A 13,163-nucleotide genomic window follows, 5' to 3' on the forward strand; every position below is an offset into this window, starting at 1 on the left:
CAAACCAAACACAGCACACCGTACAGCTTTCATTTAATGAGTCAACCATAAACTCCTTCGATATGGGAGGGAGTCCAACCTAACACCTCACCCAGCAGGCATAAAGATCAGATGCCTAAACAACCTCAGTTGGCTCGATATCAAACAGCTGCTTTTCTCTACCCGATGGCCAAGTTACTCACCCCATCTCTAAGGGTGAGGCGGGGCGATGCCCTCACAGACACCCTTCATTTCCACTACTTGTATTTTCTATGGTGGTCTCACCCATGAGTGAGGGTAGGACTGTGGACAGACCAGGAAACTGAGCTCACTGATTTCACACTCAGCTCTTTCTCACCAGGATGGACTGTCTGACTATACCTTTGTCTCCCACTCCACTCATGAACAAGGCCTTAACATGAACTCATCCACTAGAGACAACAATTCCTCCCCAACTCGGAGCGCACGCTCCTTCCTGTTCCACCTTAGAACCACAACACTGGACTTTTAATTCTCATTGATTTTTCAATCATTCAAACTGCAGTGACACACTCTTAGTGTACTTATATTTAAAATGTCATTTTATTCCACTTTTTGTTTTGTTTCAATTTGCTTTGTGTCATTATCGGCTCTTCAGTCATCTGTGAAGCACTTTGAACTGCACTTACTTGCATGAGACGAACTACAGACTGAACTTTGATTGATTACAATAATGAGAAAACACAAAAGAACATCAGATGTTTATTGGACTTTTATTTGACATGGTTTTACTTTATTATGGGGTCATTTGTTGCTCATTAGAAGCAACAAATGACTCGAGTCAAAGCACATTATAGGCTCACAGAACCAGCAACAACACATTATATGGACTTGATTTTATGTGATGTTTTTTCTGTTTCTCATTGTCTTTATTTGCCTGTTTATTGTTTTTCAATTATTGTTGATCATTTCTCATTAACTGCTTTTATTCTGTTATTGACATGTATACTGTGTTTTGCATTGTGCAGTCTTGTAGCTCTTTCTCACTGTTACCTTCATCTTGTGTTGTTTGGCTTTGATTCTGCGATCTGCTCATCTGTCAAAGCACTTTGTAAACTGACTGTTTGCTAACTAAGCAGGAAGGAGATGAAGTCATTAACATTTATTCTAAAAATTCTGTTACTTTGTATTTGTAGATGATAAAATATAAAACTAACAATGTGTCATTTTAATATATCGTGATCCAATAATATAATGTGTACACGATTCTGCAGCAGGCTGATGAAGCAGTCACTGTCGCTTCACTATCGATACTGGGTTTAAATCTTGTGGCCAGCTGGGGTCAGTCTGAGTTTGCCTGTTCTCCGTGTGCCTGTGCGGGCTCTCTCCGGGTCCAAAGACACGCATGTTAGGTTAGCTGGTGATTCTAAATTGTTGTAGGTGTGAATGAATGTGTGAACGTCTCTCTATGCAAGTATGGCGACCAGGTCAGCTGGGACAGGCTTTGGAAAATGGATGGATGACACCAATATACTCGAACTTCCAAAACAGCTGTTCAATGCAAAACACGAACTCTTACAGAAAGACTCATCACTTACTACATCTGTATCAGGGCTGCACAAATCTATGAACGGCATTTATTTCTAATCAAATATTCTGATTTCCTGTTATTGATGAATTGGAGAAATAGAAACAAGCATAACAGGTTGTTTAAAACACAATGGAGTTGAGGTACTGATGCATAGCCTGTGCAGTACAGAGGGTAAGGTAGTAATTACCAGTATTACAGCGGTTACCTTGCTCTGTGCTGTAGTGCCACTGATGGAAGTTGCGGCCGATGAGAATGAAGCTCCTCACAGCATCTGGTGGTTGGCTGAGGTTCTGAGCAAGAGGGAGCGGCACAAAATGGTCTCCAGATGTGGGGCAGCTGCAAAAAGTATAATACAGTTGCAATATTATAGTGCTGAAAGACTTTAATGGCAGTGTGCAGTCAGAGGGCACCACCAGGCAACCACTTAAGTGGACTTATTACAATTTTCTTTATTGTGTATCGTAAATATGTTTCCAAAAATATGGTAGGGGTTCTTAGACAATGCCTTTCTACTCTACCTGAGCACTCAAAGTGCTTTATACAACATGTCTTAATGATTCATAGAAGCACTTTTTTCTAGGCTTAAGTCCATTGGATGTGTTTCAGTGGATGAAGCTGGGAGAAACCTGGGGTCAGTATCTTGTGCACAGATATTTGGCAAGTAGACTGGAGCAGCCAGGCATCGAGTCACCAACCTTCTGATTAGTATATGACCTGCTCGGCCTCCTGAGCTACAGCCTGCCCGGTCAGTGTATGTACAAGTGTTTCTGTGTGACCCAAAGCTGCAGCTGTTTGCTCAAAATCCTCAGTTTAAGATTTTTTTTTCCACTTTTGAAACGTCACCAACACGACCTGCTCTTCAAACCTTTAGTTTGTGAGGGGCAACCAATCACAATAAACGCTGCTGTAAAGCGAGAGAAATAAAAGAACAAACCAAAAACAGTGCCTAACTTCACATCTATAAGGTAAAACTGTGTGTCTATAGTCGTGTTCATTGATTATATGTCTGAAATGCCTGAAATGTCAAAACGAGCACTGATTTTCGAGTGCAATCAAAAGAGTTACTTGGTATCTGTCTGGCAACAATCAGGAACAAAAAGTTGTCTGGCTCCAGAGAGCGCAGGCTTCTTATTCACAGTGTTTCCTAATGAGCAGGCTGCTAAGAAGTCTGTGAGGACAATGTGGTCGCTTTCAGGGGGTCTGCACTGCAAGAGATGAACGCAAGTTGCAGTTTGAGTCAAAATGATTGGAAGCATGAGATGGCTGAAAGTAGCTGGAATGCCATTTGATAAGTAAGTTCAGAAAGCAGTTGGAACATCAGCTGCAGAGTGAGAGATGGAAGTGAATGAAAGCTGTTGAAATGTCATTTGCATTGGAAGCAACAATCGACATTTGAGCTGAAGCTGAAGAGCCTCAGCTGAGGTGTTTTTGAATGTCAGAGCAGCAACAACAGCTTTTACGCACCTCTGCAAAAAAATAAAACCTGGGAACTATGCAACATCACAACTCAGTGTCACTTTTTTATTACTCTCAACAATAGAAAGGTAGGAGTGATGATCAATTAAGAAAAACTTGATGTTAAAACTCACCTCGTCTTTCGAAATGTCTTCACTGTTGTATCGGCGGCCAGCGAGCTGACCAAACTGACAATCTCTGCCAAGATGGAGGGCAGCAGGAAGTGTGAAGCAGTTTTAGTTGTACACTGCTGAATGGAGGGGCAACCTGAGAGTAACACAGAGTGTGAGAGCTCACAGAATATAAACCCCCAACTTCTCAAATAAGTTTTCAGATTCTGGACGAACACAGAGATAAAACTTACCAAGTTTGGCCATGAAAGTTATCCATGGCTGGCAGATATCTTGGTAAATGGGGTGCAGAGTGCCCACATCTCCCTCCTCAAACTGAGACAGCTGCCTCCTGCACAGCCACAACCCCCCCCCCCACATCATTAAACCACATTTTTATAGGACTCACAGCAGAGAGACAACCTGTTTTGGTGGTTTAAAGGCTTGTTGCCTGCCATCACTGATGCAGTGGTCAGGTAAGATTTCTGCTTTCTCAGCTCCATATTTACGACAGAAATGACAATACTACAATAGATGGCACTGCTGTAAAGAGCTTTTCACTGAATTAAAAATATTTAATCTTTAAATATGAAATGGACAGTACTGGCACTGTGACTCCACCCACTGGTCAGTGAACTCCAAGCATCACGCTATCTTAGCCTTTTCATAAACCAGGCATCGTGATCGTGTTGGAAGACTGACTGTGAAAACATAATTCTTTGTTTTTACATTGATCAGGTCCCAATCAGCTAAACAGCACAGAGAAATTAAAAATGCATGCCATGAAGGAGTTCGGGTCTTAGGAGGTTACATTTGACACCAAAGACTGTGACCATCTTCTAAACCATACCGGAATAATTTAGGCTCTTCATGCTTTCCTCTTTATATAAAGTTTTAATGCACACGCTTTAGACAAGCGGCTCTCAAAGCATTAATGTCCAAGTATCAACCCAAGGGGCCAACACATGACTGAGACCCACACAGGAAAAATGCTGCATATATAATGTGTCATGTAGCTTTCATTACTAATAATAATTGGTCTTTTCCTGCTATATCACACTATTACATAAAGTAGAAGAAGGAACTGCACAGCAGTAGCCTACGCTGTGTCAGTATTATCTCCAAGGACTGCATAAGGGTTAAACTTTTTATGATTTCTATCTTACTGATGCAGTTAGTGTTCAGTAGTAATAAGTGAAAGTGGTTTCATGAGTCCCACCTCTGGGTCTGCTCTAGCTCCACAGCCACCGTCTTGTCCTGGCTCCACTGCTGCTTTACGTTCTCCGTCTTGTGTCTGCGGCGCGCCGCTCGGCCCTCCTCTCCTTTCTCCTGCACAATGTCGTCTGTCGTCTTGGGGCTCCCGAGCTCAGCCGAGTCTGGCTTACTCTGATGGAGGGAAAGAAGCATGCTTACTTTCATACGTCTCTGTGATGACTTCAGATTGTTTAACACATCTGATCTGTCCCAACTAGGCGAACAGTCGATAAGTACGGGGCAAAGTACAAAAAAAAGTAAAGATTGTATTTTAAAGGATTAAAAAATGCTGACGTAGACAGCCAGTGACTGACCAGTATGTCCCAGAAGCTGCGGCGAGTGCTTTTGCCAGTAGGCGTGGTGGACTCGGGTGTGCTACTTCCTGTCATGGGGGCGCCTCCTACAGCTTGGATTAAGCTGATCGGAGATGGACTGGTTTTAAAAACCCTTGAGCCGCTGCGCTGCCTGGGGCTGTCCTTCACTTCTTTCACCTCAGGCAAAGGAATCAGCAGTCCTGAAGGACATTTCACAATCACACTTCAATTAAAGTCTTACACTTTTCCCAAGGCTGGCTGTGGTGAGATCCACCACACTGTTCTGTTTTCTGCCACTGGGTGTCACGAACGCCCGCATCCAAATATCCCACACGCTTGTAAATTATTTATTTACTCTGTTAGGCAAATAAGCCTGATAAAGGTATATAGCAACTGTGATGTGAGTGAGTTCATGACCAATTACATGAGAGTCAAACATAACATGGGAGGGAGCTTTACTACATTCAAACAGGAAAAGAAAATCAGTCTGTCGTATCAACATGTTAAAATTTTACCTTTCCATAAAAGCCCTGCAGCACCAGTTTCAGTATGTGCTGCTGCTTCTCCTCCATGTCATCCTCTGATGTTGGGTTAACCAAAAACAGTGATTAAATGCCTGTGGGTTATCTGAAAAATTCCAAAGTGTGGGCTAATTTGGAGTCCTTTGTGACCCATCTGTCTAAGTCTGCTTGTGCTGATATTATCAGCTCAGTAGAGGATAACTTGCCAATTTTCTCTCATCACCATCATTAAACCTCTGATCTGTGTCATGATATCAGTGTGGAAGGCCACAAACAGATGAAGCAGCATGAATATTGGATTAATCCGGCCAAATGGGCCATTATGCAGCAGCAGGTAAACCATCTCACTGAATATGTACAAAGGCCAACAGTACACTCCATGTTGGTAATAGTTACAGAAATACAGCAAACCGAATTCTTCGCCTCGCTCAGAGGATGGCACTGATAACGTAGGCTCAGCTAAATTTGTGGTTTTGTAGTTAAAAGGTTAGCAGGAAGTCCCTTTGATACCACAAAGCAGTCCTGGAGGGACAGTTGCATCCATCTTTGAGACCTACTCAAGCACCATTTGGGTTGTGTAATGCATCCGCTGAATTGTACCAGCTCAAGATTAAAGCATTAAAATAAAAAACTGAAAAAACAAATGATGGAAAAAAAACCATGACATAGTCCCCTACTACTCCGAAAGAGACTCGTGTTTAGGAACAGGACCGTCTGCGGGTCAGGAAACCACAAATATAGACTGAACCTACACCTGGCTGTAGCACATCTGTCACCATCTTACAATGCTGTGACTGCAGCCAGTCCCCAACTCTCTGTGAACGCTACTCATGGCCACTGATCAATGCTCATGACAATTTAATGATAATGAAACTGACCTCACGACCTGCGACTTTCAGTCATTGTGCAAATGTAATGTTTACACGTTTGTGGAAACCTGCAGTCAGCTGAGACTGAAGGATGAGTGAGAACGCTCCATCCAGATGAACAGAATCAACCTTTTGGTACATCTGCTTGTAGTTTTGAAACAACTCAATATTTTTAGTCTTGCAGTGAAAGTTTGTTATTTGATTTGCCAAAAACAAACATTTTAAAAACATGAAACTGCTGCTGACTACAGCTTTTATGTATCACTGTGTACCAAATAGAAAAAGGCCATCACACGGCAACAATGTGTCAAAATCATTTTAGAAAAATAAACGTCTTTGGCTGTTTTGGCTACATTTGCATATTTGAAGTAAACAGTGACAGTTTCAGCCCCATTATCAAACTTTTAGGAGCCAGTTGTCTCTCTCGTTCCTCTTTGACAAAATCGAACAGAAGCCATTACATCAGTGTTTTTGTTGACACAGTGTCAGAAGTGTGGTGAATTATATTACACTGTAAAGCATTGTTTTTATTGGACTGCTTGGTACAATCTGATTGCAAATAGGTGCAGACACAAAGGCACAGCATACAGATGCAGTAACGAGCTCACCTTTTGCCTCTTCTTTCTGAGCTTTCGTTGCCGGGCAGAGGACCCCAACACAGAGAGGGTTTGGCAATACTCTCAGCTCCATGACAACGTCACACAGAGCATGGCGCAGTGCCCCCTGCAGTTTGTCACTCAGCTGTAAGGGGCTAATGTTGCCTTGTTCCCAGATGTCGAAGCGGACATACAGCTGCGGCTCTGTTAGAAGCAAAACAGACGATTAAGTGAAAAAAGCAATAAAAAGGAACACCTTGTTGACTCACACCACAACACCCACATCCCACAGAGCCAGAAAGATATCTGAAATCAATCTGTCATATTCTGTTGAGCATAACATCTCATCCCATTTCCTTTTACAATTTTTGGATTGGATGGATGGATGGATGGATGGATGGATGGATGGATGGATGGATGGATGGATGGATGGATGGATGGATGGATGGATGGATGGATGGATGGATGGATGGATGGATGGATGGATGGATGGATGGATGGATGGATGGATGGATGGATGGATGGATGGATGGATGGATGGATGCTTACAGCAATAAGTAAAGTGGTGCTTGGCTTGTGGTGAATGGCAAAACTGAAATATCATTATTTTCCCTTTAAGGACCACAGCCTCATGTCAGCATTTAACGCTGTCATCAGCGGGCGTTGTGTTAAAAGTATGTAAAACAACTGATAATGAGGCTACTCTTGGTGCTTGTGCTGTGTGTCCTTTAGCTTAACCCCTGTATAAAAGGTGGCTGTACCCACTGTGATATCGCCCACAGGGTTTGCAAAGCCTAAAACTGAGCTCTTTCACTGGCTTGGCCTCATGTCACCCATGCATGAAAAGCACAGGGCAGGTCTGACTGTGACACTGAGGGACACTGCACACTCAAACCAAAGCATCAACCACAGGAAAGGCCTGCCATAAATCACACCTTTCCTTCTAAAGGTTAATGAGGACCAATATTTTTTTAATAAATATAAACATTTTTTTTGAATAGATCCTAAAATAATCAGGAAAGTATTTACTGAGGTCGAGTTAGCAATAAGGTTGTTTTTTGTTACATTTCTAATCATGTGCAGTCAGACTTTTTATCCCCCAATTCTGCACTGGCTTCAACCTCCAGACTCAGCAGCTGTAGGATGTAAATGGTAAATGGACTGGTTCTTATACAGCACTTTCTACTCTATTGAAGCCCTCAAAGCACTCTATACATCATTCACCCATTCACATCCATTTATTCAAGCACTAAGTGCTTTCCATCTAACATTCACACACATTCATACTCTGATATCAAAGAGCATTTTGGGGTTATTGTTAGTAAACTGTAAATTTATTACAGCCAGGGATCGAACATCAACCTTTGAATGAGTGGATGACCTGCTCTACCTCATGCTGCACAGAAATCATTATGTACAACAAACATCTTTGTTGTTAAGTGAAATCAAATGTTAAGGCCAATAAGAAGGAAGCACTGCAGACACCGACTGTCCCATCATCAGTGATCACCTGTGATGTGGACAAATACCAGTATGGGTCAAACATCCTAAACTTTGAGTTTTCCTCCAGCACACAGTTTTGGGGTTAGTCTCATAATGATTACCAAAAATAACAAAAAGAAAACATTTTAGTCACTATCCAGATATCTAAATACTTCATTTACATGTGCATGCTACTTACTTATATGGATAGACTTCAGTTTGAATGATAACACCATTCACCTCCTGCATCTCATGCATAAGGTGTTTACTGGAGTGACAAAACTGTAAAGCCTGTTTAGATGTTTTCCTCCATGCGGTACCACAACTTAGACACTAAGTCCCTCGTCTCAGTAATTTCCACGAAGCTTCTGTCATTTTAAATCTTAGGGGTTCCAGTGTGCCTACACTGAAAGGGTTGCTCCTTATGATCCAGGTAGAGATAAAAGAACCAACACTTAAGTTTTCAGAAGTAATCAGCACACGTTTCTTAGAGATGTGGTCTTAATATCAGGTCAGCTGTCGCACCATGTCAGACTTGGATAAGGGCCATTAATCATCTGCACCATGGTGTCATTTCTCTCACAAGGATCATGATTAAACCGACTGTGATATATCGATGTTAAAAACAGCTCATGGTAGCGCACAGTTTAAATTACATTGCATTAGCGATTAGCTAACATATCCCTCTCTGTCACTCCTACACATCTATTCAACCTAATTGCAGAAGGTGATGAAGAATAAAAAGCACCTGCTCAGAGGGATGATGGACAGTTATATTCAGATGCTTGTTAGGTACACATCATATGAACCCTGTGCCCTCTGTTCTGCTGCTTCACACACTCATACTTCATATTTCATGCAGAATTTACTGAACATGTCATCAAACAATATAAAAACCATGTAATGTGAGGGTTATACTACACAGTTAACTAGTTAAACCTACAGCACTGACGATGACTATTTTTAATGCCTAAAACCAAACAGCTTGATTGTTATTTTCCCCATATTTCACCAGAGTGTGACTAACACTTTATATAATAACAAGCCCCAAATATGAGATTTCGTTTTGATTTATGGCCGTGTGCTGCAGTGTCACATTGACAAATTTAGCTTCCAGGAACAGAAATGGCTCCATAATAGAGTCGTATTCATTAACCGGGGAGATTTACTTGTTCCGTTTTAGGGGCATTTCATATTTGGACACTAAATTTAACGGCTGGACTGTTAACCCCAGCACAGCTTGATGTTTATGTATGCAATTAATCCATTTTAAAATTAGTGGCGTTTACACAATGAAATGCCTCCTGGGACGCGCTGTAACCTTGTTACATAAACAAATCCAGCAGTGAGACGATTCTCAAGAGGGTAAAGAATAATGTGAAAACCAATGAGCCCAGTCTCTGCTGCAAACATTAGTTTGGCATTGTAAAAGTGAGCTGCACTGATTTTCACATGCTAAATTCAAGTCGTGCTTAATCTACGAAGACTATGAAAACATCTGGAGACCAGGTCATTATCCCAGTTTGGGCTTGGACATCTGGATCCCATTGCTACCTAATATTAAATATGCTGTGGAGCAGATGAAGAGAAAGATCACTCAGTGCCACATCTTCTGTCTCAAGGTGTAAAGCAAAGTGGAGCTCACATGTGCACCAACATAAACTCAGCACACCTGTAAGAGAGTTCTGCATTGCTACAAACTTCTCATTACCTCCTTTAATAATGTCAGACTGACCAGGCCACCAAAACGTACCCCTGAAAGAGGCCTCCAGTCTACATCTTCCACATCAAAGTGGCTCCCTGTCAATATCGAGCTTCACTTCCCTTCACCTGAGATACAAATTTGTTTACAGTCTGCAGCTCTAATTGGCTGCTGGGTTATCAATAAAATATCGGCAAAGTTCAGATAACAGAGACGCTTATTAAACTGTAGCAACACAAAGGCCTGTGATCACCACTCACTGTGTGTGGACAGTTTCTGTAAAGACACGGTTCGGGTTTACCAGAAAGGCAGCTTTACAATGTGGAGATGGACGTTTTTAGAACTGCAGCAAATGAAAAATAAAAGTGCAGATATGACCGTGACAGCTGCATCAGCTGTTTACAGGCTGCAAATCTGCAGCTTGTGAGTCGTCACACACATGCGTGGCTGCAGGTTAGATTCAACAGACAATTTACATCACTGAAAGTTTCAAAAAGGAGCAAAGTAACTGAATATTTATACATTTCTTTTTTCTCTGTCCTCGGGGTATTTCACTCTGTGGTCAATTTAAGCTTTTATAGGAGCAATAAAATTCATTTCTGAGGAACACAAGCAGGCATTTTTTCATTTTCATTGTAAATCAGTTCGTCTTCCTCAGAGGCCCAAACCAGCACTGTGTTGTTGATGAATTCTTGTTTCCAGCATCTCTTCAATAAAGCTTATTTATGGACCCACCGAGCACCAAACACCACTCAGAGCTGTTTCCTGCTGCCTGAATCTTGTTGACCTGTCATCAACATTGCTGCTAATACTTTTATTAAAATGGCAAATTCTTTCATTCTGATAAACATTTGTTTCCTTTGTTCTCCTGTGGCTAAAATATCGATACAACATTTACAAACGACTGTGATTTCTTTTTAATTACCTGAGCCGCTAATGATGGACTCCACTTTGACGACAGCGGTCAGCTCATTAAAGTGATCTGGGTGAAGGGGGACGGTGCAGTTCTCGGACCTCTGCAGGGCGGCACAGTCCTGAGCTGGAACTTGAAGGGGCCGACCGTGGGCATCGACAAAGGAGAGGGCGATGCAGGCGATACCTGAAACAGCAGGGAACGTGTTCAAACGACCATCTTCAAATAAGATAACCTTTATTAGTCCCACACGTGGGAAATTTGTTTTGTCACAGCAGGAAAATCAGCAAAGTCTGGGTCGCTCAGTTTTCAATTCATACAGTCTCCTCATTTCATGTTTATTTGAAATTTCCCAGCAACTTTTCAGGCAAACACTTCTGCCTGATTATTGATCATCTAATACTTCCTGACGCATCACAGTTCTGCACAAGCTTCATCAGAAGTATAGCTGCAGTAGACCTCCACATGATCCTGCATGTTATACTAGTATCAAAGAAAGCTCCTGAGCTAACACACAGCTACATAACCACCATGTATACTTTAGAAATTCATCAAAATACTGAGACAGAGTGAGCTGAACTCATACAAGCTGATAATCCCTGAGAAATACTGTAAAGCTTAAGGAACGATGTGAATGACTGAGCTCCCCGAGTGAGGGCATCCACGGCTCCGTTTTTCCTACCATGGTGTTCGCTACACTAGCAAATGAAAACTTACACAGTCACATGTAGTAGTTCTTATTACAAGGTAGTAAGAAAACAAACTCACATGTGTATTATTAGATAAAGCAGGTTTCAGTGTTAGTGGTGTATGTTGGACCCTACTGCTCACCTGATCCACCAATAAATGATTTTGATCACCATCACATCTCACTGAGTACAACACGAGGTTCAAAGTCAACAAAGACGATAACAAAGCTCACGCTACTAAACTAAGACGGCAACAACTGAAACCCTCAGTTGGAGATTCACAGTGATAGCTCGTCTGCTACCTACACTGCTACGCAAGTTCCTTTAAACTGCAAGCTACTTTGCAGCCCTACCTCCACCCTCCTCTATGATGTGCATGCCTTATTTAATATCATGTCTGCTGCCACCTGTGCCCACTCTGTTCTGTACTGGGAGATACTGGACCCTGCTCAGAGAAATGGGAAAATCCCCATGGGCGAGATGATTTTCATTTTTTAAACAGTTTAAATTGTTAATTTTACTACTTATCAAAGTGAATCTGCATCTCATATTTGACTATTTATTGCAATGTGCATGCAGCCAAGCATGCTGCATTAGCCAGTTACTGATATAGGCTTCCTGTAACTGGTGGTGATGGTGAGCAAACGACCAGATCAAGCTGGGAGGCCTGTGTGTCTAATGGGCAGACACACAGAGTGACTTCAGGCTCCCATCATTCTGAGGGTACATGGCCATCCTCTGTATATAAACACTGACACTGGTTGGTGAGGTTGACACAAAAAATACAAAATAAAAACAAAATCATAAAATGCTCCCCAGAGACAAAAGTAATTTAATGATTTGCAAATCCCATAAATCCATATTTCAATCATAGTAGAACACAGAAAACATTTAGATATTTAAACTGAATTTGTTTTCTTTTAATTTAACAGCAGAAGTTCACCAGTGTGCAAAAAAACTGCAAAAGGTTGTGCAACAAATTTAGAATAAAATTTTTCAAAAAAGTAAAAAATAAAAATGGGCTGTATCGTGCAATAACGAAGCTAAATGTGAACACGAGGCAGAAATACCAAAGCTGATCCAAAAGATAGACTGAGGCAAAGTGGAAAAATGCTGTGTGGTCAAACAAATCCAAATATGAAATTCTTTATGGACAACATGCACACTGGATCCTCTGGCCTAAAGAGGAGAAAGACCACTGGGCGTGTTATCAGCGCTCAGAGCAAAGCCTGCTCCTGGTGGTACGGGAGCGCATCAGTGCTCAGGGATCTAAGGCACCATTAAAGGGGAAAGTTATAAACTGTGTTTAGAGCAGCATACGCTCCCTTCCATATGACAGCATGGCTTCATAATACAAAAGTCTGAACTGGCCTGCAGTGAAATTAAATGAAAAGCGCGACAAACACCCAGGACTGTTGAGCATCTAGAATCCTCCATCAGACAAGAATAGGACAACATTCCTCCCACAAATCCAGCAACCAGCGTCCTCAGTTCCCAGACATTTATGGGAACTATACATGTATTTCACTAAAACGGTCATGAATGATGAATAGTTAAAAAAAAAAAAAACAAAGCTGGGAAGCTTAATAGTGGTAAGCATGACCCTCGCACAACTTTTCCCTTTCTCAACATTTTAAAATGTTTTTTTTGTTCTGTTGTGGAAAAAAATGGTTCATGAAATTTGCAAATCGTTTTATTTCTGTTTACAT

General features: G+C 41.6%; 1 protein-coding gene across 9 annotated transcripts in view; it reads right to left on the reverse strand.

Moving 5' to 3' along the window:
• The window catches only part of szt2 (SZT2 subunit of KICSTOR complex), a 97,659-nt gene that overhangs the window by 36,102 nt on the left and 48,394 nt on the right, over positions 1 to 13,163 (reverse strand). For all 9 annotated transcript variants that reach the window (XM_039599366.1, XM_039599360.1, XM_039599361.1 and 6 more), the window contains 7 exons: positions 10,778 to 10,951; positions 6,681 to 6,872; positions 4,683 to 4,882; positions 4,334 to 4,500; positions 3,369 to 3,466; positions 3,139 to 3,271; positions 1,755 to 1,885 (listed from right to left, as the gene is read on the reverse strand). In XM_039599366.1, the coding sequence (XP_039455300.1) occupies positions 1,755 to 1,885; positions 3,139 to 3,271; positions 3,369 to 3,466; positions 4,334 to 4,500; positions 4,683 to 4,882; positions 6,681 to 6,872; positions 10,778 to 10,951 (1,095 nt within the window). The remainder of the gene's footprint in view (positions 1 to 1,754; positions 1,886 to 3,138; positions 3,272 to 3,368; positions 3,467 to 4,333; positions 4,501 to 4,682; positions 4,883 to 6,680; positions 6,873 to 10,777; positions 10,952 to 13,163) is intronic.

Source organism: Oreochromis aureus, linkage group 15 (assembly GCF_013358895.1).
Source record: "Oreochromis aureus strain Israel breed Guangdong linkage group 15, ZZ_aureus, whole genome shotgun sequence".
NCBI classification, from domain to species: Eukaryota; Metazoa; Chordata; class Actinopteri; order Cichliformes; family Cichlidae; genus Oreochromis; species Oreochromis aureus.